Below are 23,387 nucleotides of genomic sequence, written 5' to 3' on the forward strand. Positions count from 1 at the left end.
AACCCCACATTGTTGCTGGGGAAACAAGATGTGAGGTAACAAGCCACAAGCTTGTGGTAAAATATAAAATAATAGGAATGAGCTAATTGTGAGAGCTAGTTCGTAATATGCCTGAGCATTGGCCAATCAACTATAATTAACGTCAAGCCTTAGAGTTGTTATTTGGGAACTGGTGGGTTGAGAAACCTCCAACTACACAGCAGAAAGAGACCCAAAGAGAGCAGAGACAGAGAGCCCTGTATGCCACACGGAAGGTTGGTGAACTTTAAAGGGCTTGGACTTTAACTGAGCACACAGGGCACAGACTTGTTAGCAGTCATCCCACTACACCTGTTATTAGCTGAAAAGCAGCTGCAACTGAGTGGGGAGGAGCAGATAGATGTCACAGCAGTGGTCTAAGTCTAGGTGGCAGGACAGGGGACTGAGGGCCAAGTGACAGAGATCTTGGAGCAGCAGGGAGATAGGTTCCATCCCACTTTTCTCAACAACACAGCTGACTGATTTACAGAGATGGGTGGAGGTCTTGGGATTGGGGGTGACTCTTGGGGTACTGCTGGGGAAGGAGCCTATGCTGAATCTGAGATACCCTCTAGAGATGTCAGTCTGGGGTGGCTACATGTAGACACAGGAATTGAGGGGAGAGCTGTCCAAGGAGCTCTGGAGAAAGCAGAGGCACATGGGAGGGAATGGAGGGAATGGACAGTCATTCTAGAGAGGAAATGTGAGGTGTTTCGATGGCAAGTGTCATTAGTATGTCACATGGGCTTCGTGAGCAGGGCATCTGCTGGGTCTGTCCAAAAGTCACTATTGACTATGTAGATTGCTCTAGGGGATCGATGGGATGTGGGGTGGTCTAAAGAACAGAAGAGATCTGGGGACTGCAAAGGAGAGTGTGCTCAGGAGGAGGAAGGGTCAGGTGTGTGTAGACAGGGCAGGCAAAGCTGAATTCTGGGTCCCCTCAAACTATGTGTTCCCCACCTCCAGCAATTGGCACTAGGCTCTGGCTACAGTCACATGCTTAGAGGGCTGTCCAGTCTTGCAATGCATGCATGTGTGGGGGGCATGCATGCATGCATACATGCATGTATGTTTCTATCCCCAGCACCACAGGCAGCATTCAACAGGTCCTTGTCTTGTCATAACTACAGGTACACGGGGTGAGCCCTGATCTCTAGGCTGATTCAGGCCGCTTTCAAGGGTCTGGAGCTGATGCTGGTGGTCTGCCTTTCCACAAGCCTGCTCTCTGGGAAAACTCTGAGGCAGCAGTGGGCTCATGTGTCCAGGAGGCAGAATGAGTGGGGTGACAAGGACAAGAGGAGAAGCCCGAGTGAACGTGGCAGTAGGCGCTCTGCACAGCCACCAAGCCAAGGCAGATCTGGTGCTTTTCATACCGGATGAATCTGCTACCTCCGGGACTGGTGTGAACACCAAAAGCTCTTTATTTGTTTTGGGGTGGGTGGGGACACACGTAACCCCAACTTTTAGCCAGTTTGAAACCCACTCAGTTACCCCAGGGCTCCCCAGAGTCTCACACTGAAAGCAAGGACACAGGACCACCAGGCTTTGAAATTGGGTTTAATGCATCATACAGAAGGAAAAACTACACTGGTATATTTAAGACAAACACTTTCTCTAGCCACTATCCACTGGACGGTCCTCCTTGGTCCCCCCCAAAAAAACCTAAGTCTCAAGACACATCAGCAGCTCCCCCTCCCGGGTCCAACCTTCCACATCCTCCCACATTTCTTACAAAATCGAACTCAATCCATCCAAGAAGAAAATTCAACCAACAAAAGAACCTGAAGACAGTTACGTCACCAGCCGTGCGGTAATGCATAATCGGCACCTCGTAACCAATATATAAAGACGTGCGCCTCGCATAGCTCACGTCATTCATCGATAAAAGAATATAAAAATCTTGTTCAACCCAGTGTAATGTGTATTAAAATAGATTTGTATCCTACAGCACAGTTTCTCCCGGAGTCGTGAAAAATGACAAGAGGGACAGTAGCTGGTGGTGGGATCCCAGCCAGCCTTCCCATTCTGCACTTGTGTCTGTGGGCACAGGTGTGCGGCTGTGGCCCTGGCGCATGCGCGAGTGCTCACTGCAATTGGGCACCATGTGATATGCTCAGGGGAGCCCTGTGGCTCCTGATCGCATATGGGTTGTGCTGTGTCCCTCAGGACAGGGTGGGGCTTGCAAAGTGGGCTGCATGGCTCGCAGAGGTGCAGGAACCCCCAGGGTACCTAGGGACCTGCACTTCCTGCAAATGAGGAGACAGCATTGAGAAGGAGGGCTCTGGAGTCTCCAAAGGCCAGGCCCCCAAATGCACCACCCTCTTTGCCTCCTGGCTGGATCTCTAAATCCCTCTGGACGCTCCATCTGGCCCCTCTCAGGGGAGGTTACCATTCTGGAGCAGAGACTACCAGATGCAGAGGAAGGCAGGCAGAGGTGCAGTTCACATTACGGATCGTACAACAAAACAAACGCTATACAAAAAGTGTGAAGCTCTTTTTGGCATAGTGTCTTTAACTGGCAAGAAGTGGGCAGGATTCTTGGTGGCTCCTGCAAAGGAGAGTGCTCTAAAGGCTTCCATCATGAGGTGAAACCTGCCAGGGGCCTCCCATGGTGGCTGACTGCTCTGTCTAGCCCAGCACTCCATGAGGAAAATTCCAGAGACTGGCAATAGGAAGAGGTGGGCTGCAGCAAGAGCATGAGTTAGGGAAGAATGAGGCAGAGGCCAGGCTGGGCAGCCCATGCAGCAGTGACCTCAGGAGAAGCTGGCTTGTCACTTATCCAGTTAAATGACTGAGTTTCAACATAGTAATACTGATGGATTAGGGGGCAGCAGGGCACAAGGAGTCCCAGGGCCACTGGAGAACTACCTAGGTTAGCTACCCACTCTCGTACCAGAGGCTCACCCTGCCACCCCCACTAACCAGCTATCAGTTGTTGCTTGCCTCCTTGCACGCTGTACGTGGCCTAGACTGCCTCACTCTCCACAGCCTGAAGTCTTCCTCTCCTGAGGGGACAACACAATGAGAGAGCTAGGCATGAAAGCCACAAACTAGGGAGGCCTGGCAGCCCAGGGTGACGGCTGCCTGTGCCTTGATCTGAGACACCCTCACCTGGCCCTCAGGTGGTCCCCTGCAACTGGTATAGGGATCCACCTCATGCCAGTTCTGGCTCTGGGATACTCAGCTCACTCCTTTTTTTCTCTCTGTCACTCTGTCTAGTTTACTTTTGTCTAAAATTCATAGAGTTTATGAATTAAGGCTGACAGATTTCCCCAGGTCTTGAGAGCAAAGTCCCAGTAACTTTCCGTGAGTATTATACAGGTCCCTGGGGTCAGTTGTGGCTCTGGGGGTGCTGGAGGGCAGTGCGCATGGTGGTAGTGGAAGGCTTGGTCCAGGTCCCGGCCAGAAGCGGGGTGGGGCTGGTAGTTGCCATAGCGACCTGAAGCATCTGCTCACCCTGGATCAGTCTCAGCAGGGCCCGGAGGCGGTCCAGTGACGACTGTGTGCCCCTTTGGCGGGCCAGGAGGCTTGTCTTCAGCTCCAGGCATTTCTGTCAAGAGAGAAAGTGTTGGAGATGTCCTCAGAATTGAGTTCTGCAGCATCCTGGGCCAGCCACATTGATGATCCTACCTTTTAGTCACAGAGCCTTCCACCCACCAGCAGAACCTGAAACAAGCCAAAGGCCTCAAACAAAATGGGACTAAATAAACGGCTGGAGTGGCATGCTGGCATCAGGAATGCCTGTCCCTGAAGCTGACAGACTCCATCCTGGCTGGTGGCAGCTAGTGAGACTCACAGACTCCTCAATATGCTCTCTAGCTTCTCTGTGTGTCACACAGATGACACTGCAGTGGGACTGAGACCTAGAGTCATGTGACCTAAAGTCACATGACCGGGTTCTAGGTCAAATGGTGCCAGTGCAATAGTGATTTCCTTGGGGCACTCCTCAAACTACATGGGTAACCAGGAATTCTTATAGGGTTTGGGATGGGTATTCTTGGTTGTCAACTTGACTATATCTGGAATTAACTATAACCCAACTGGCTGGGTGTACACCTGTGAGGGATTTTTTTCTTAATCAATCCAATTGAAGTAGGAAGACCCACTTCAAATCCTGATCTTTTTTGTTTTTTGTTTTGAGACAAGGTTTCTCTCAAATCATGATCTTTGAGGTGGGAAGATCCACCTTTAATCTGGGCCATACCTTTTGCTGACAGCCTATATAAATGACATGGATGAAGGAAGCTCACTCTCTTTGCTTGCTTACTTCCACTGACAAGTCCATTCTTTCACTGCCATTAGAGACTACTTTGGGATTCTGGTATATACTGAAGACCAGCTGAGACATCCAGCCTCATGGACTGAACAACTACTGGATTCTTTACCCTTCCTCGGGTAGACAGCCATTGTTGGGCTAGCTAGACCACAGCCTATAAACCATTTTTATAAATCCCCCTTATGTGTCTTCATAGACTCACTCCATCAATTCTGTTCTTCTAGAATCCTGACTAAAAAGGCTAAAGAAGGCACTGCATTTAGAGAGCTTCTCTAAGCCTGAGATCCCAGATCCTTGGGCAGAACAAATTGAAAGACAGAGAGTTCAAGGTCTGCCTGGGCAACTAAGTGAAACCAAATTGCTAAGGAAAACACCATGCACTGCAGGGGAACTAGGGAGAGGAGATGGCTCAGTGGGTGAGAGTGTCTGCTCTGCAACGTGAACCCTGGATCCCAGCACCATGTAAAAGCCGGGCATGACTATAAGTGGCTCTAGCCCCAATGCTGGGAATCAGAGACATGTTTGCTTCTCTTACTGGCTAATGAATAAAGCTGTTTCAGCCAATGGACAGGCAGGATTTTATAGCTAGGAAAGCCAAACAGAGATAGAGAAAGGTAGTAGGTACAGTCAAGGAGACGACATGTAGCTGCCGGGAGGGTAGGACGTCTGGTGTTTTTTTTTTTTTTTTAACACAGGTGGGGATGCTGGGAACTCAAAATCTCAACAGCCAGGACAAAATGGCAGGCATCAAGTTTAGTGATAAAGTGTCTATGTGGGGAATAAATGGAGAGCAACAGAGGAAAACATCTGACAGCCTTCTCACCTCAACATTACCAGTATGTGTGCCTGTGCATGCATTCACACCTCTATCGCCCCCCATACCTGGGATCTAAAGTGTTTGTGTAACACGCTCCTTCAGAGCCCCAGAACTGCTATTAGGACTGCCATCGCTACCACTGTCAGCACCACCCATCACCGTCACCATCATCATTACCACAATGGTCACCATTATCACCACCACCATCTCCACTCTCGTCATCTTCATCATTTGTCTATCATCAATCTACAGAGGACTATGTTCTCTTTACAGAGGAGGAAGCTGAGGTTCAGAAAGGCAGGGCCTTGCCAAGGTCACATAGCTGAGAGGAAGCAGGTTCAGAATGTCTCCAACAACTTGATAAATATTATGGTTCACATTAGAGCTGCACCCTGAACTTTTGGGCCTGTTGAGCAATACTGGTCAGACTGCAATCACCCTGGGCTCAGTGAGTGGGTGACAAGGGACCCTCTCCCCCTGTGCTCACCTTCACAGCTGAGGCCAGCTGCCGGTCCCGCTCCTCCAGTTGCTGGTGCTCAGTCTGTAGTTCGCTGCCACGCTGTAGCAATTTCTGCTTCTCTTCTTCTTTCACTGGGAAAGAGAGGCCAGACCCATGGAGGGGCAATGAGTAGCTGGACCAGAAATGTTCTGCTAGGGACCAGCCCCAGTCACCTCTTTCTCAGAGCTCTGGCCCAGAAGAACCTGGACCAACCCAGCACCTCCAAGGTCCCATATTAACCCAGGGGTCCTTTTCCACTCCCAGGGACACCTTACCTGTCTTGTGGGTGACGTAGGAATGCACAATGGCCAGCATCCCGGTCCAGGGTACACCCTCGTCTTTCTTTAAGGCCTGTGGGACAGATGGGGTGGTGAGAAAGAATACAGATACTAGAACTTTCTAAGATCAGATCCTGGCTATGTACCCCCAGGGAGGCATGCTCTCCCAGCCACAGATTCCCATCTGTGACCAGGGGATAGTAGCTGTATCTGTCTGGTTCACCGGAGCTTCTCAATGATAAGTCTCCGTCTAGGTTTCTCTCCCTTGTAGAAGCCAGGGATGGGTGTTCAAGACCCCTTGTCACACTCTTGTGCACCCGCTACACCCATGCTAGGGGTCACCCAGAACACTGTCTCAAATGTGCAGGGGCAGGGTGTGAGCCCTTCTGCCCACACCTTCTGCTGGCACTTAGGGCAGACCCACACGCCCTTGGGCGCCGTCTTGAGGGGAGGGTCCAGGCAGCTGAGGTGGTAGGCCCCTGAACAGGTGCCACAGGGCTGTAGGCTAGCTCCTCGCTTGCAGGCAGCACAGAATTCATCATGAGTGATTTCGCTCTGCAAGAGAAGGGAGGGTAGGAAGCAGCTCAGCCAGGCCCAGGCAGCTTGAGGGAACTGGAGGGAGAGACTCCCTCTAGGGGTGATAGTGTCAAGACATGCTAGACTCTAGCTGGCATGTGCCCCATGGGTAGGATTCCAGGGCACTCATGTACACCCTGACTGGGGCATTGAACCCTGGAGAGTCACACAGCAGGCCCCAGCACCAAGTCTCCCATACAGTAGGGCCCAGGAGTGCTGTTCATCCTCATGTATACACTGCCTCAGGGAGGGGACTGTGGCCTGACACAAGGTACACCTTTAGTCCCCACAACTGCATACCCATCTAATGGAGACTGCTGACCCTTAGGTGAATCACACATCTGTTTCCACAGCCATGATGGAGATAAGAACAGCTGTCCCTTAGGCTCTGGACAGAACAGGACAGAGCACCCCTCACTCATGTCAGATGCCTGAAGTGTGGTACAGGACAGAACCCTTCTGTCCTTCCCAGAGTCCTCAGTACAAGCTCCAGGGACTGTGCTCCCCAACCCATCAGCAGGCTGTACCAAGGAGAGCTCCAATGATGACCTGTAACACCTGCACAGCCACCCACAAGAGCCCTTGTCCCTGGAAGACTATCAATGGTTTCCGACTCCAGCGCTGACGTGGTGGGATGGTCCTTATCACAAGGGACTTGACACCAGAGGTATCCCCAAAGGAGGCCTCTAAGTCTCCCATCTGTATCCCTCATCCCTTACAGACACTAGTGAAGCACTTGCCTTGGGGTCACACAGGGAGTGGGAATAGGAGTAGAGCCAGAACCACAATAGATACCTCCTGCCTCAAAGCCAAGGCCCCTCCAGGACTATGGACTCGTGGAAAAGGGGCACTCTTCCACCACCCGTGTCCCCTTTCTGTGTGGTCTGGGCACTGGTGGTTTCTGTCCCCCTGTCTGTGTGGTGTGGGCACTGGTAGTTTCAGCAAATTGCCAGGCCTGAGAGCACCTGTGTTTACTACTGCAGGGTGACCTCAGAAAGCACTGTGGCCACCCAGAGAAGGCTGTAAGCAGTTCCCTGCATGTGAGAGCATTGGGATGAGGTTCATTTGGAATTAGATTAGAAACCGGGAAAGGGCTATGGAGATAGTTCAGAGCACAAAGGCATCTGATACTGAGGCTGAGATCCATCCCTGACTCATGTGATGAAAGGAGAGAACTGAGTCCCGCCCCACAAATTGTCCTCTGACCTGTACACTTGTACACTGGTACACATCCCCCCTCCACACATACCACAAATCAAGTAAATGAAAAGGAATACATCAGTGAGAGGCTATGCACAAGATCCAGGTCCTGACCAGCTAATGCCTCAGGGAACAGGGATGTGGGCCTTGTGGGTGGGTGATGTCATAGGATCACAATGGGCACAAAGAGTGGCACCCTAGGAATTAGCCCATGGTGGGGGGCAACAAAGAACTGAAGATGGCCAGCTCTGCCCAGCATCACACCAAGAAACCAGGCGAGCCAGGGTAAAGGTCAGCTGCTACAGTGTGAACACCCTCAGGACTGGGCAGGGCGGGAGTTCTCCACAGGAATGTAGGGCTCAGCCTGGCATGACAGCATGAGGAGCAGGCTTGGTGTTGTGCAAGCTCTGGATACGAAGGGAAGGTTAAAGCAAAGACAGATGTCCCACACCCCTTTCTGTGAAGATGGAGGTCACGTACCTTCCAGCAGGGGTCCTCATTGGCTAGCACAGGGAGGAAGGGTGGAGAAGATGTTAGTAGGGGTTTGAGGAGCATAGGTCAAGGCTGGGGTTCCCCAGGCTAGGTGTGGCAGAGTCCTTGCCCTAGAGCATGATGGGAATATCACAAGACCCCGTGACACCCAAGTTCTTAGAACCACCATGTGATGAAAGAAGACTCTGCCTTTGTCCTGGTCAGGGTCTACCTGGGCACAGGCACATTGCACCCAAACTCATAAGGATCATGCTGGCACAGTGAGATGCCTCAAATACAAAACCAGAATTCAGAGGACCCCTCAGAGTAACCTGTTTCCAGCTCCTTCTGGCTGGGAATCCTTTGCATTTTATTCCTAGACAAACCATCTGTGATGACGCTGTTCCTGGGAGGAACTGTCCACCAACTCAGAGCAGGTATTACAGGCCCATTGTGTAGATCAATGGTCCAAGGGCTAAGAAGTGACTGATGCCAAGAGCTACACAGAATCCCAAGATGCAGGCAGTCATTTCCTGCCCTCTAAAACTATTGGTAGTTCTTTCTTTTCTTCTGAGACAAAGTCTTTTGGTAGGTCAGGTTGGCCTGAAACTGACAGCAATCCTCCTGCCTCAGCTTCCTGAGTACAACGATAACAGGGACAAGTAGCTCCCAGCCATGGAGGATGGTTGGCACAGGAGAAAGGGCTCAACTGAAAGTTGGGATGTATGTCCCTGACTGTCAGAACTGGGCCCAGCACCCAGTGTCCTAGATTATCTGTGGCTGTCCAACTGCCCGGAGCCAGCCCAGGAGGGAGGGCAGGGTTGGGATGAGCCCCAGCCCAGCTGGGAAATGAGTGCCTGCTCTCTCCAGAGCTATCCAGTAGTAGGTAGCATGGCTGAACAGACAGCACGGGGCCTTATACTCAGGCTACAGATGGTGGGGCAGGGAAATAGAGACATCCTTTACACATGCCCTCCTCTCTCAGCCCTTTGGTGGATAGCCTTACCATGGTGACATTCAGCTGGGTTCTCCGAGCTGGACACCCAGCACAGGTGTAATGGAAAGCATGTTCCCATTGCAGTGTTTGTATCTATGAGATGGAGCAGATCCCAGCAGAGGTTATATGAAGCCCCAGAGAACAGTGGTGAGGCCAAGCTTAGGGAGGGGCATGGGTCTCTGGAAGCTGTGGCTCTGGCTGGCACTCACCTCGTGCTGTAAGGAACAGGGGGTTGTGGAGATAGCTGGAGGCCAGCCGCTTCCTCTGTAGGGACAAAAAGCAGAACCAAAGAATCGCTTGTGTGCACTCGTATGCCACTACAACACCTGACACGGACCCTCCAGGACAGCCCAGACATCGGTCAGATACCCTATGCAGAAGATATGGGGGGGGAACAGATAGCAGGACCTAGGGGCAGAGGGGCAGTCTACAAAGGCTGGGTTCTACTGAGGTTCAGGAATCCTCATCCCAAGTTGTCTTGGGCAGCACAGTCCCCAAGCATGATAGGTTAGGGACAAAGCCAGTGCTTTCTTTCCACCGGCCCTCTGACCTCTCTCTGGTTCTACTGTCAGGAGGTGTATGGACTGTCCTTGCCCCAGCTTCACCTGGTATGTGACTCAAAACCTGGCAGCTGCAGAGGTTTCCCTATACCACAGTGGAATGGCAGAAGCTAGCCAAGCTGCATTCAAGGACAGGAAGGGACCAATAAAGGACTGCTCTTGGCTTGCATGCTTGTCTAAGGCTCAAGGGTCACAGGGTTTTTGGGGGTTCTTGTTTAATTTTTTATTAATTTATTTTTTACATAGTAATCCCAGTTCTCTGACTGATGGGCTAAGTAAGTCCTGTGGCTCTGGCTGCAGACATAGGGCTCATTGAGTAAGTTCTATGCCCAGAGCACAGGGGACAGTTTCTTACTAATCACAGGGCTGTGGCCCTGGTAGCTGAATATATGTTCTTGGTTGAAAGCTAAAGCCAACTTCCTTCCTTCCTTCCTTCCTTCCTTCCTTCCTTCCTTCCTTCCTTCCTTCCTTCTTTCCTTCCCTCCTTTTTAAATCAGAGTTTCATGTAGTCCAGGTTAGCCTTGAACTCTCTATGTAACCAAGGATGGCCTTGAACTCCTGATCCCGCCACCTCCCAAGTGCTAGGATTACCAGTATATGCCACCAAGCCTGATTAAAGGGGGGAATTGAACTCAGAACTTAGTGGATACCAGGCAAGCACTCCACCAACTGAGCTACACCCTTAGCCATCAATGTTTGTGTGAAAGGTCCCCATGTCTGGGGACAGGGCTTTCTCACTGGACCCAGGAGAAGAGAATGGGATGTGTTCGAGAGTGAGCGCCTTCTAAGACAGGAGTAGGGAGGGCAAAGCAGGGCAAGAGACAGATGGTGGACAGAGCCTGGGTATCCACTTTTCTCTCCTGGACGGGGCACTGCAGAACTGGAGCTGAACATGCTCCCTGCAAGGGCTCCCCTCCCCAGCTAAATTCAAGTTCACGAGACATGGATTTGGGACCCACAGGGGCTGAGAAAGCACAGGCCTGAGATATTATAGTTCATCGGAGAAACTCCACAGGAGCCTCCCAGATGAAGGGCAAGCCACAGTGGGCTCTGGGATGTGAAGCGTCGGTGAGTAGCCTGCCTTGGGCTTTGCGCATGAACCTTTTACAGTAGTCTCATGAGGGACACAGTGCTACCTGTTTGATACTCAGAGTGGCCTCTGCTAGGATTCCAACAGACAGCTTTTGTTTTATGACAGGGTCTTACTAGGTAACCCAGGTGGGCCCGGGGCTAAAAATCCTCCTGTCTCACCTTCCTGACTGTTGTGTTACAGGTTAGTACACTCAGTGAGAGTATACGCCTTGTTTCAGTTGAATGCTTCTGGTTAGGAAGGATGGGCAAGAAGTCAGTAAGAAAGCTAGCGGAGGTCCCATGGACTCTTCTGGATCCATCAGGAGGGGAAGGGGCTCATGAAGCTCTACACTATTTCTCCCAGCCCCAGTGGTGGTGCCCAAGAGTCCCACCTCGGTCTCCAAGAAGCCGCTATAGGCGGGGTTAGCCGTGCTCCTCCTCTTCCGCTCCTGACGCTTGCTCTGGATTTCTGGATATGAAAGGCAGACACAGCAGTCACAGGCTCGTTGCCCAGAGGGTCAGGGCAGGTCAGAGCCTTCAGGAGCTGCTTATAGCATGGCTCTGGTGGCTTTAGGATGAGTATCAGGTAGGAGGATGAGGGGACAGGGACACACTCCTCAGCATAAGTCCCTGTGGTGGTTTGAATAAGAATATACCACATTGACTCATATATTTGACTGCTTAGTCACTAGGGAGTGGAACTGTTTGAAAGGATTAGAAGATTAGGAGGTGTGGCCTCATTGGAGTAAGTGTGGCCTTGGTGGAGGAAGTATGTCACTGGGGGTGTGCTTGAGGTTTCAAAAGCCTACGCCAGTCCCAGGTGTTCTCTCTCTCTCTCTCTCTCCCTCCCTCTCTCTCTCTCTCTCTCTCTCTCTCTCTCTCTCTCTCTCCCTCCCTCCTTCCCTCCCTCCCTCCCTCCCTCCCCCTCCCCTGTTCCTCTCCCTCTCTGTTGTGGATCAGGATGTAGCTCTCAGTTCCTTCTCCGGCACCATGTGTGCCTGCCACCATGCTCCCACCATGATGATAATGGACTGAGCTTCTGAAACTATAAGCCAGCCCCCAATTAAATGCTTTCTTTTATAAGAGTTGTCTTGGTCATAGTGTCTCTTCCCAGAAGTGGAAGTGACTAAGACAGGCCCCTCTCTGTCTCTTGGGACCCCTGGATGGGAGCAGCAGAGTGAGACCCTGGTTCTGCTCAGCCAGGCATAGCTTGTGGGGCCCATCAGCCCCTGGCCCATGCACACTGATGCTCCTGCTTTCCCTCTTGTCTCTCTTGAATGTTGCAACTCGCTCTGCCTTCCCATATAGCTGCCTGGGGTGCCCATTCCTCATCTCTGTCAGCTTCCCCCTGACCATCGTCAGTGTCACTCTGTGTGCCCCCTGTGTGGCATCACGGCCTTTGTAGAAGAGACCAGGGTCCAAATAAATCATGCGGGACCCCAGATCACGGAGAGAGGTTTTCAAAGTGAGGACCAATTGCATATTAGGGAAAGTGCTATTCCCTCACTCCCCACAAAACTCAACAAGCTTAAGGACAGGGCTTCCCTTATGTTGGAGATGAAGAAACAGGTTCAGAGTGGACCAAACACCAAAGAAGTAAAGAAACATCAGCTCTCATGGGTTAGTGATTGGACAATGACCTCTGTTACTTCACTGTGTGGCCTCTAGAGTGGAGACAGGTCCTCCACAAGAACATGACAGGGCCACTGCCATGGGATATGCAAAACCAAACATTTCTCTGGCTGTCTTATGACTGTGACCCCATTACCTGGGGCTGGGTTCCTAGGAGCCTCACATCTGGATAGGACACAACCATGACCTGCGGCACCCTGAAGGCTTCTGCTTCTATTTAGGGCCCCACCCACCAAACTCCACCCACTGTCCCCCTCATTACCTTCCAGGTGTTCCGTTGTGACCAAGCCTAGAGCTACCATGAAGGCGATTTTCTGAGAAGAAAAGGAATAGAGAGGCATTAACACAGCTGTCGACTCTCACCTGAGTCAGCCAAGAACTAGGCTGTGAACCACAGAGCTATACACTGAAGGTGCCCAGTCATGAAGCCACTGTGCAGACACTAAAAAAGGAGTTCCCAGAAAACTTGGAGAATTCAGATACCCAGAGTCCATCCAACATTAGTGTAGGGGGCTCCTAGGAGTAGCTAGGGGCTGTGATGGGGCTGGATAACACATTCCTCAAATATACTTTAAAAACTAACAGAACGGGGTTGGCAAGATGGCAGGTGTACTTGAGGAACGAGGAGGGTGACCTCAGTCTTCAGGAGGCTCTGGCAGAGGAAGAACAGACAAATGGGTGCCACTTCCTGAACCATTCTGACCTGGAGTGGGCTCTGCAGTATGTGTGTTCAGTACACAGATCCCGGAGTAAACGAGAAGGAACCAAAGGAGGACCGACAACAACATGGAAGATGGAGCCCCACAAAGTGCACACTATCCTGGCCCTGGGCTGAGTCCCTTATGCAAAACAGCAGTGTCTATACAAATCCTCTTGAATACTTTGAACTACTTCTATATAGCCTGTAATGCCTGCTGTGACAGAAACCGCATATAAATCATTGTTTCAGTGTGCTGTCTAGGGAATAAAGAAGCAGAAATGCCTGTGTGCGCTCAGTCCCGATGTAACAGTCATGGTGGAGGAGACGCAGGAAGTGAAGGAGACTGAGGACCAGTGAAACAGCGTTCCAGCAGGATGTGCCCACACTTCAGTGGGCTGTGTGGCATGCAGCAAATCCAAACACTGATTTTCGAACTTTCCAGAACCTTTTCCCCTTTCTGTCCCTCTCTTAATATTTTTTACTCTGTGGACAAGGACAGAGACTGAGCTAGGAGCTCCTGGAAGCCATAGGGGAGTGGGGCTCTGCTGGCCTTTCGGAATGTCTTGGATGTATAAGGACTTTGATGGGAAGATGAGTCAGGCTTATAGTTTCATGGATGTCAAGTAATAGGGGCTTCTCACACCTGTCACCTTTATGCAGAAAGTTTGAGACCCATGAGTGAGGAAGTCAGAGGCAACCCTGGCAGTACTATCCTGAGAAGCTTGGCTGCAGCCCACCCTGCCCAGACTCAGCTGGCCACAGTGGAGGTGACATCTCTGGTTCCCAGATGCAGGGCTGGGCAGCCTGGGCATGCCCTGGCTCTGCTGGAGACTACTTCCGACCTGTGCACACATGCAGGCTCCCTGCAGTTTTGGGCACACAGGCTGCTGCTGTGAGGACACATCTAACCGTGTAGTGCACCTCCTACAATGAGTACAGTCTGTGTGAACCCTCCATCCTGTGCCCACACCCCTCACAACTGCTACTGAAACACCCCTCCCAAAGTGTCCAAGTATTGTTCTGAGTTGCTGGCCACCCTTAGTCCCTGCTGCTATGTGTCTCCTGGGCTGTTTGAGCACTCCTCTGGCAGGCTCGTCAGGTCTGCTGTCCTCATCACCAGCTGTTTATGTTCCTTTACAAAAAACTGATGTCCATGCTTAGCTTTATGACACAGGTCTGCAATCCTGCTACCAAGGAGGCTGGGACAGGAATAAAGCAAGTTGAAGGCCTGCCTGGCCTACATAGAGTTCAAGTGCAGCCTTAGCAAATCTAGTGATACCCAGTTTCAAAAGAGGAAGCTAAAGAAGGCTGGGGCTGTATAACAGCTCCGGGATGGAGTGTAGCTCTGTCCCAAGGACCATACAAAACCAGAACCCATGTCCTTTAATGGCCCAGGGTTCCACTTGGGCCAGTGAGGTGCCTGGCCGCTGCTGCTCAGTGTCCTGATTGACACACCGTCTCTTGCAGCAGGCCTAAACTGTCCAACTCTCATACTTTAACAAGGGCTTCTACACCAGGGAGTGTTTTGACTGTTCTGTTTAAGCCATTATGAGTATTTACACTAATTACGCAGTTAGATATAATTATACTAATTGTAAAAATGCTCAATAATCGACTAAGATGCACTTTGAGAGAACAAGGAGATGTCACCCAGAGAAACTTTCTGAATGTGGAGAATGCTGAAAACCTCAAGACAGGAGAGACAGGTGCGGGAGAATACCACAGGCGACAAGCCGGCCAGGGCCTTACTGTGTAAATATGTGGCGCTCAGATACTGTCTCAGGCTGGACCCAATGGGACCTTGGGACTGGGTCATGGAGGAGATGTGGTCCACACAGCAGCTTCATGTTCCAGGCAACCCAGTGGTCGTATTCGTCCATCCACTCATTCATTTACTTATTTGGGGTGAGCAGGATGTGCTGGTCTCATGTAGCCCACGCTGGACTCCAACTCACTGTGTAGTCAAGGATGACCCTGAACAAGTCCTCCTGCCTCCACCCCCTGAGCTAGGATTAGAGGTGGGCACCACCACACTCAGTGTATGCAGTACTATGGATTTTTAGCAACCCCAGGGCTTTGTGCACGCTAAGCAAGCCCTCTACCAACTTCACTGCCTCTTCAGCCCCTGAAGGCCTTCTGCACATGTCCAAAGGCAATAATCAAATCACACTTTTGCCCAGATACTCCCTGGCTCCCACAACAAAGGATTAAAACCCCACCCTGGCTGCCTGCTTTTAAGTCTTCTGGAATCAGGTCTGCCATCTGTCTGTTTGGGGCTGACCCTCTACTACTGAGCCACCTGGTACCCGCAGCCCAGCTGACCTGTCTGGGAGTGCTCAGTCCTTTCCCACTTTGTGCTACTGCCCACACAGTACCCTCTGCCTGCCCTGCCAGTCCCTCTGCCTCTAGTCTCTGGCATTCTTTTGACTTATGTCCATCACACCCCTATTTATGCAAAGCTCCCTTCATCTTCCCAAGTAGCCTCCCTCTGTCCTTTGTTCTGTAGCTTACAGCTCACGGAAGTTTCTTAACCCCTATTTGGCAGCCTTTGTAGCCACATTAGTCTCTGCCCTCAGAAGGGAGCTCCCCAGGACAAAGCCCACATCTGCCCATCCTGAGCCCCCTGAATGTGTGGGGAGCAGACCCTCGTGTGAACGCTGAGGGAGGACAGGCTCAGAAAGCAAGTGATGTCTTTGGGACTACAGGTCATTGAATCATTAGACACTTGGAGCCTGGGGGCCTAAGACTGTGTGGGGTCGGCTGTGGGCAGGGCATCTGGTAGGGACCATGATGACTGGACTCTTGTAAGACTAATGAGGGTCACCACTATCTGAGTGAGAAGAGCCATATGGAAAAGACCACAGCAGAGCAGGGTTGTTTTCTGTGAGGCAGGGCTGAGAATACAAGCCCTAGCATGGGACAAATACCGGATGAACCTAGGTCCTTGGTCACCAGCTGCCCTGCTCTATGACTGCAGGTGACTGCAACTTAACTGTTAGAATGGCTCCATTTATCCATCTTCCTCTAGGGAGTGAGAGGAGGGGTGTCATGTGTAACTTCTAGAAAGTTCTTAGAGCATCTGAGTTCTTCAGTGCTATTGGTCTTGCTCTGTACCCCTAAAGCTTTCAGGATTGAACATAAATAGGAAGCAGAGGTGGGGGCCACATGCTGCCCAAGGTAGGGAAACATCGCTTTCTGGGCTTAAGAGGAACAAGGCTCACAGTCAAGGATCCCTGGAAGGTGGATAATGTCCCTGATCCAGTGGTTCAACTCAGAATCCTCCAGCAACCCAGGCCTTAACACTCCTGTCTGTAGACAAATCACTACACAGGACAAACATTGCTGACACTCAGCCAGGCAGCAGGCGCTAGAATCTGTGCTGACCACGGCTCTACCCTGACTGCACAGCCTGGAGAACAGAGGGGCAGACTCAGCTTACTGCTGCTCTGGCAGCTTCCACTGTGCTGGCCACAACCAGTCAAGATCTTCCTAATGAAGCTATCCCAACCCTGCAAAGAGCCTTGCCATAAAGCAAAGAAGGGGTTGGGCCCTCCAGCAGGCCACACTACCTCTGGATTCTCCTGGCTTGAGGGTTGGTCTTCCTTGGTGGCCTGAGCTCCCTGAGATGGCTCCTCCGTGGGTGGCTGGGGCTCTGCTGAACTCTGGGACTGTGTCTGCACTTGAGGTTGAATGATGATGACCTGGAAGACACAGGAAGGATGAGAGGGGCAGGGGTTCAGGAAGGGAGGGGCAGGAGTTCAGGAAGGGAGGGGCAAGGAGCAGCTAGGAGTCAGGTGGGTCCTGAAAGGTGTATCACAGAGGAACCAGGTGGCTGTCCTGTGTCCAGGGCCTTGCTTCCAAATACCCCCATCCCCCGCTTCTATGAGAGCATTTGTGTGAGAGATGGCCAGGGCTGCAAAGCAAGAAAGGCTGAGTGCAAATCTTACCACTCCTTGGCTATGTGGCCTCAGAAAGAGCCTCAGGGAACACACTGGCAATGCCAGCCTCCAGGGGGCGCTAACTCTTTACTCTCAGCTCAAATGCAGGCATACTGAGCTTGGGAGCATTCAGCTGCTTTCCCTGCCTGAGACATTAAGGACTAGGATGATTTGGGGTTGTCTGGGGAAATGGAAAGGCATCAGCTACAGGCAAGAAAGTGAGCAGAGGGAATCAAGGGAAAGATTCTTAAAGGGAAAACAAGGGCTGCCGTGTTTCCCCAAAGGCCTCAAACAGGGAAATCTTTATAGAGTGCTCTAGAGGACATGGGGAGATCATTTTAGTTTCAGCTTTAAAACTAAATTCCTCACAAGAAATCAAAGAGCCCCCCCCCATCCAGGTTACTGGGGCACAGAACAGTTCCTGATCACCTGACTCTACCAGCAGAGGTGGAACATCAGTACCAGACTCTCTTGCAGCTACCCATTCAGCCATACATTATTATATTAGTTCGTTATTCCTACATTAATAAATAGCAATTCTCCTAGCCATATTTGTTTCATCTCATGCCCATTCACCTGTCCCCTCATTTATACATGTACAGATTCGCTCGGTTGATCGCTCATTCATAGCAACACTCATTCATGCTAACATTCATTCCTTCCGATAGATCTGAATCCTCAGCCGTGTGCTCATGCTCCATTCACACACTCATCTGCGCACACCTCCTGTCCATTCACACTAATTCATCCTGTTGGTTGTTGGTTCATACTTCCTCCACACACTCACCTGAATGTTTCCCCTTCATTCTTTGGCCATGTGACTATCCCACCACCCACCAGCCCGACTAAGTGTGAGCCTTCACATGCAACACAACCTCTTGGGGCTTCTGCTTGTCACTCACCTTTTTGTCAGCACTGATGAGGAGGGGCTGCACTTTGATGCTGTCGCTGGCCACGGGCACGGTGGTGCTGGGGGTGATGGTGGCAGCATTGCTGGGGGAGGTGGAGATGATGGCATAGGCCACCCCGGCACTGCTCAGGGGTGAGGTGATGGCGGTGGGCTCGGTGAGGGCCTGGCTGCTGGGTGTTGGCACATGGTTGACGGTGTTGTTGGCAGTGGGGAGGGCTGGACTGGGGTTCTTGATGCTGACCACAGTGGCCTTTTGGAATGTTGGGGGCTGCTTGGGTGGCCGGTCCCTGCCCGGGGTGACAGGGAGGCTGTCTGGAATCAGAGTCTTTGGCCTAACCTGGGAGGAAGGGACCAGTGTGTGGTCAGACAGATAGACACAAGCTCGTGATGAAGTCATGGCAGTGGGGGCAATCCTCAAGCAGATAGGCTGAGTCATACATTAGAGGGGAAGGGACCCTCCATGATCCTGCTCTAAGTCTCCCAGTAGCCATGACCTTGACCCCAAGGCTAAGGCTACTCTATCCGCCATCTTCCTTGCTTGGCTATGCACTGACTTATTGATTCCTACCCACCCATCCACCTCTGAGCTCAGATGAAGCTGCTCTAGGCTCTAGTCCCTTCTGGTACAAACTGTGAGGGACAGAGGAGATGGGAGACAAAGGGAGAGCCTAGGTGGAATGTATCTTCATCACACCAAGTCCACACACAAAGCCCAACGTGTCACAGGTGCTAGATCTCGGCCCTTGGGCAGGACCAGGTGAGCCACAGGGCTCCTGCAATCCCCTGGCAGACATAGTGGTAGCCTTTGGGCCTTGGGCACCAATCACTCCAAAGAGCCCACACACATGGAGGTGGGACACGGGCAGTCGCCACACTGGAGACTAAGGCTCCAGTAAGCTTGAGTGGCCAATCCTGAATCTTAGGGGATGTGGGTGGTCTTGGAGACACCACTTAATGTCTTCACCTGTGCACTGGGGGTGATGGAACCCACTTGTCAGGAGCTGCAGACTCCTGTCCTCATCTCAAGTGAAGTCACTCTACACCCAGACAGTCCAGGAGAAAAATGAGACTTAAGGAGGGAGGGACATGATTTGAATTCCACTGAAGCCATGGGGAAGGTGTCCTGGCCATTCCATGGAGGGAAACTGAGGCAAAGCCAGACGAGGATTCCTGGAGGAGAATGGTGGTAATGATATCGTTGTCATTAATGATATCATTGTCATTAGGGAAGAGGGATCTGAGCCAGGACTCTTGAAGCTCTGTGCTGGCCCTTTCACTTTCCCTTGCTCTGCGCTAGTGACATTGGGGAGACCCTGCTGGACCCCGACTTTTGGGAAAGTCACCAAGATTCAGTGTGTGTGGTCAGCAAGCATCATGGCTGTGAGACCCTTCACTGTCTGACACAAGCTGGCCCTCCATTCTGATGGCCTTCCTATCTTTCATACCAGTGGGCCTTGATCAAACCAAACCAGGCCCTCCCCATCTTGGGGGCCATGCCATAGCTGGGTAATGTGTCTGGCTGAGGTGAGTCTGCTGTTTCGTCCTTGTCCAGTATCAGGACCAGTCCCCAGACACTGGGCACAGTGCCACACATATGATGAGGAAATGAGGGAAGAATCCTTTCCCCTCCACCCCTTAGCTGCAGATGGCTAGTGCTGACTGGGGACAAGTTGTTCTCTGCCTCTGAGGAGGACCAGTTGGAGCAGATGATGTCCTAGCTTTGTTGGAGAGATGTCACTCTGCTGGCTCCTTCCTGGCCACCTTCACTGTAACACTGGCCAGATGACAATCCCTAACTCAGACCAAACATGGGGCAGGTGCTAGACTCTGAGGACAGTTTAGCCAGGCTCAAACACAGGCTGTCCACCCCAAGGAAAGATTGGGGAATCTTGGAACGTACGATGTTCCCCACACCATGTGGAGACCCTGGCCATCAGATCCCCATGGAACAGTCTTAGTCGGCTGCAGTCCATTCTCGGGGTCTGCTCCCACCTCTACAAGCTTCCTAGGCCATCAGGATGAGCCCAGGTATGTACTAGGCACCTCTTAGCCAGCAAATACAAGGCAGGGGCAGAGGATTTAGGGATGGGACTGTGAGTGCTGAATGAGAGACAAGAAACACAGGAGCTGCAAGCGAGAAGAGGCTGTGCAGGCAGCACAGAGGGTGTGGGGAGTGAACGTGCGACTGGGTGCCTGTCAGTTGCCTGTCTGTGCTTTTGTGGTGATGGGAGCAGTGTGGACCGCTGGGAGATGGAGAACAAAGGGAGGGCTAGCTAAGGAGCAAAAGCCCCAGAGGAAACAGCATGGACTTTGGCAGACCCTCTTGAGCTGCTCCCTTGCCTTGTGGAGCCCCAAAGCATTGTGGAGTGGTTGACTGCCAACAGACAAGGACAGCACTGTGGCCTGATATCTGAAGCCAGGACCCCCATCTCTGCCTACTCTCACATCCCCTCTGGCCTTCCCAGGACCCTTGTCTTGGTTTCCCAATCTGCACCTTCCTCCTGGGGCTCACCCTCAACTTTGGTCTACAATATCCCAACCCCAGAAGACCTTTGTGGACCTCAGCATGGGACAGGCCACCTCGGAGCGCCCACCAGCCCTTCATAACCCCTTGAGAGATCCTTGAGACTTGGACCCTGTTAGAGGCAAGGTGCTTTGGACTTCCAAAAAGGTGGGAGCTTGGGGAGTGCTTTACCTCATGCACAAGAGCCCAGAACACCTATTTCCCTTTATCCTTGAGACAGGGGTATCTGTTTGGCCTCATAGCTCCAAGACAGCCAGCCACTGTCTTCATCTCTGCAGCCAGTGGCCTCTATGCAAGTATGGTACACAGAGCAAGCACTCACCAAAGCTGAGCCATTGATAGTAAAGGCACTAGGCAATAATTCCTAGGGTCTAGGTATCTGCTACATACGGGTGCAGGTATAAGTTCTCCCTGTCATCACCAGGGCCAACAGACACAGTAGAGAGCCATGTGGCCCCCTAAGGGAGAAGCCTTCCATCCGAGATGGTGAGGGGCTGGGTGACTTATCCAGGGCAAGGAGTCCATTTGGGGATCTGGACTGGTACCCAGGGCCTACACCTTGCATCACTTACCAGAAAAGGTGTTAACTGTAGAGCTCCTCAGACCCTCTGACAGATTCATCATCAAAATATATACATCATGTATGACCCAGCATAGAAAAGCTTTGAGTATGCCTGGCAGTAGCTACCCTGGTTGATGCTGGCCATGGCTGATGCTGGCCGTACTTAATTCCTTTTCAGGAATTTCTGGTCATGGCCCACTCAAGGATTTCACAATTTCTCACTGTTTGAAAACCAGAGTCCTCACTATGAAAACTCTGAACCAAATGTTTCCCCTAATGAATGGACAGAGGGGATGGAGGAGGGGAGGTGCTGCCTAAAGGAGGGGCCCAGAGGCAGTGCTGAGGGGCTGGGGACAGACACAAGACAGACAGACGTTTACCTGAGGTAGCACTGCTGCTCCTTGCCCAGCCAACCTCTGCAGGGAGCTGACCTGAGGACCCGTGACAGGCACTGCAGTGGTGGTTCCCAAAGCCTGAAAGACAGAGAGTGTCGCCATCAGGGTCCAGCAGTCCGGGACCACAGGCTCAGAAATGGTAAACTGTACTCTTGCTCTCCATATGATACTGTTTGTTTGCTTTGTATTTTAAACCACAGAAGTAGTCTAACGTTGTTTAACAAACTGGAAACTAAAGGGCAAGAAAAAGGAAACTACTGTCCAGAAAATAGTCAACCTTACTGTATGCTGGCTTCCTTTTTAAAGTGAAGTTTCTATACAGTGAGACAAAAAGCACACATGAGTATGTACGTGTGCGTGTGTCAGATATATTTCTGACTGGCCTTGCATTTTCCATGTGGTGATGACTTTGACTTGGGATCTTCCTGCCTCCATCTCCCAAGTGCTGGGACTGTCAGGCATAGTGGTGCACGCCTTTACTCTCAGCACTAGGGAGTTCCAGGACAGTCAGAGCTACACAGAGAGACCCTGACTAAAACACCCTGGTGTACTGTTTCCATGGAGACCCTTCATCTCTGGGTGTTTCTTTGGCTGCCTCTGTCCTGTAAGCACCAATGCCTGTGGCCCTAAGCCTTCATTACTGCTTCAGATTCAGCCCCCTTTCCTGACTGTGACAGAGGCAGCCTGTCACCTTAGTGACTTACACTCAGGGAGGGGAAGGGATGGGAAGCCAAGAGAGCCATGAATGGCCAAGATTCGACAGAGACCAAGAGCTTCCAGAGGGGCAACGGCAGGGACAGCTTTGCTTCCACTCTGCTTGATTCTAAGTTACCAAGACACAGCTAGCTGGGAGGGGAGGGGAAGGGAGGGGAGGGGAGGGGAGGGGAGGGGATGTCCTGCAGGCTGTGGGAGGTCTGAACAACAGAGCCTGTCGGATGCTTCCACCTGGCCAACTCTATCCAACCCCACAGCTGTGTGACCACTGTCTGGATTGGGGTGCCCAGCTGTTCTTCAGAGGGTACTAAATATAAGGTGTCTTTAAATACAGTGTCCCATGAGTCAGGTGAGGACAGGTTCTGTAATGTACTATAGGACCCATTGCCTGGAGCACCAGAGACCTGACAGTTGGCAGTACACAGCCAGTCTCAATGCTACTGGAAAGTCAGCAGCAAACATTGCCAAGCAGGGTACCAGTATCTTGTTGCTTCTGGCCATGGCGGGTGTCCTCACAGAACATTCCTATCACAGATGGCCCATCTCCTGCTGATACCACATGAACTCTAGGTGTGCTCTACTCAGCCTGGAAGCTTACACAGACATCCATCCTTTCCCACCCACATAAAGGGCTCATTAACAAGTGGGAAGGCGTTTTGTCTGCGAGGGCTGACCTCTGCTCTGTGCTGGAATTTATCGATGCAACAGAAGCAGTCTCTTCAGAGACTGGCTCACTTAGAGCCGCACTTCTGTCAAGATAAATGAGCTGCTGATGACGACATTTATAGCTCTGAGCATTTTAATAGAGGGAAAAGGGGCCATAAAAGTCAAAGATAACTTTCCTGTATTAGTTCAATCCCACAGGCAGTCTGGGAGAGGGCAGAGAAGCCAGCACACAGCCAGGAGGCAGGCTTAGGCAGGCCCTTCCTTCTTTAGGGGCAAAAGCTCGTGGGGCTTTGGAAAAACTTGTCTTTGGTGAAGGTTTCCAAGTGTCAAGGAGATTTGGTAGGGCTGAATGAGGGAGCACAGATTTGCTGTGACACCAGCTACATGGGCTACTTAGTATTTCTTGCTGGTGTCCCCAATGGCCACAGAAGGAAACTTGCACCACAAAGACTAAAGGGAATGGTCCTGCGTGGTAGGCACTGCACAGCCATGGGATGTGTGAGAAGAACATCATTCCAGGCCTGAGTAAGACAGAGGGCAACCTGAGGTCAGCCCACCCTGTTGACCTCCTTTGGAAAGGTCT

General features: G+C 51.6%; 1 protein-coding gene across 5 annotated transcripts in view; it reads right to left on the reverse strand.

The window, feature by feature from the left end:
• Nucleotides 1-1,557: 1,557 nt before the first annotated feature.
• Phf21b (PHD finger protein 21B) overlaps nucleotides 1,558-23,387 on the reverse strand; it is a 63,844-nt gene continuing 42,014 nt past the window's right edge. For 2 of the 5 annotated variants that reach the window (XM_027396165.2, XM_027396163.2), the window contains exons 3-13: nucleotides 21,410-21,502; nucleotides 17,936-18,280; nucleotides 16,665-16,796; nucleotides 12,658-12,709; nucleotides 11,156-11,232; nucleotides 9,342-9,396; nucleotides 8,145-8,167; nucleotides 6,285-6,443; nucleotides 5,886-5,961; nucleotides 5,599-5,702; nucleotides 1,558-3,568 (exon numbers count right to left, since the gene is read on the reverse strand). In XM_027396165.2, the coding sequence (XP_027251966.1) occupies nucleotides 3,350-3,568; nucleotides 5,599-5,702; nucleotides 5,886-5,961; nucleotides 6,285-6,443; nucleotides 8,145-8,167; nucleotides 9,342-9,396; nucleotides 11,156-11,232; nucleotides 12,658-12,709; nucleotides 16,665-16,796; nucleotides 17,936-18,280; nucleotides 21,410-21,502 (1,335 nt within the window). In that variant the 3' untranslated portion in view covers nucleotides 1,558-3,349. Of the gene's footprint in view, nucleotides 3,569-5,598; nucleotides 5,703-5,885; nucleotides 5,962-6,284; nucleotides 6,444-8,144; nucleotides 8,168-9,341; nucleotides 9,397-11,155; nucleotides 11,394-12,657; nucleotides 12,710-16,664; nucleotides 16,797-17,935; nucleotides 18,281-21,409; nucleotides 21,503-23,387 lie in introns of all 5 variants that reach the window. The other 3 variants (XM_027396162.2, XM_027396161.2, XM_027396164.2) reach the window with 2 other exon arrangements.

Source organism: Cricetulus griseus, chromosome 2, assembly GCF_003668045.3.
Source record: "Cricetulus griseus strain 17A/GY chromosome 2, alternate assembly CriGri-PICRH-1.0, whole genome shotgun sequence".
NCBI classification, from domain to species: domain Eukaryota; kingdom Metazoa; phylum Chordata; class Mammalia; order Rodentia; family Cricetidae; genus Cricetulus; species Cricetulus griseus.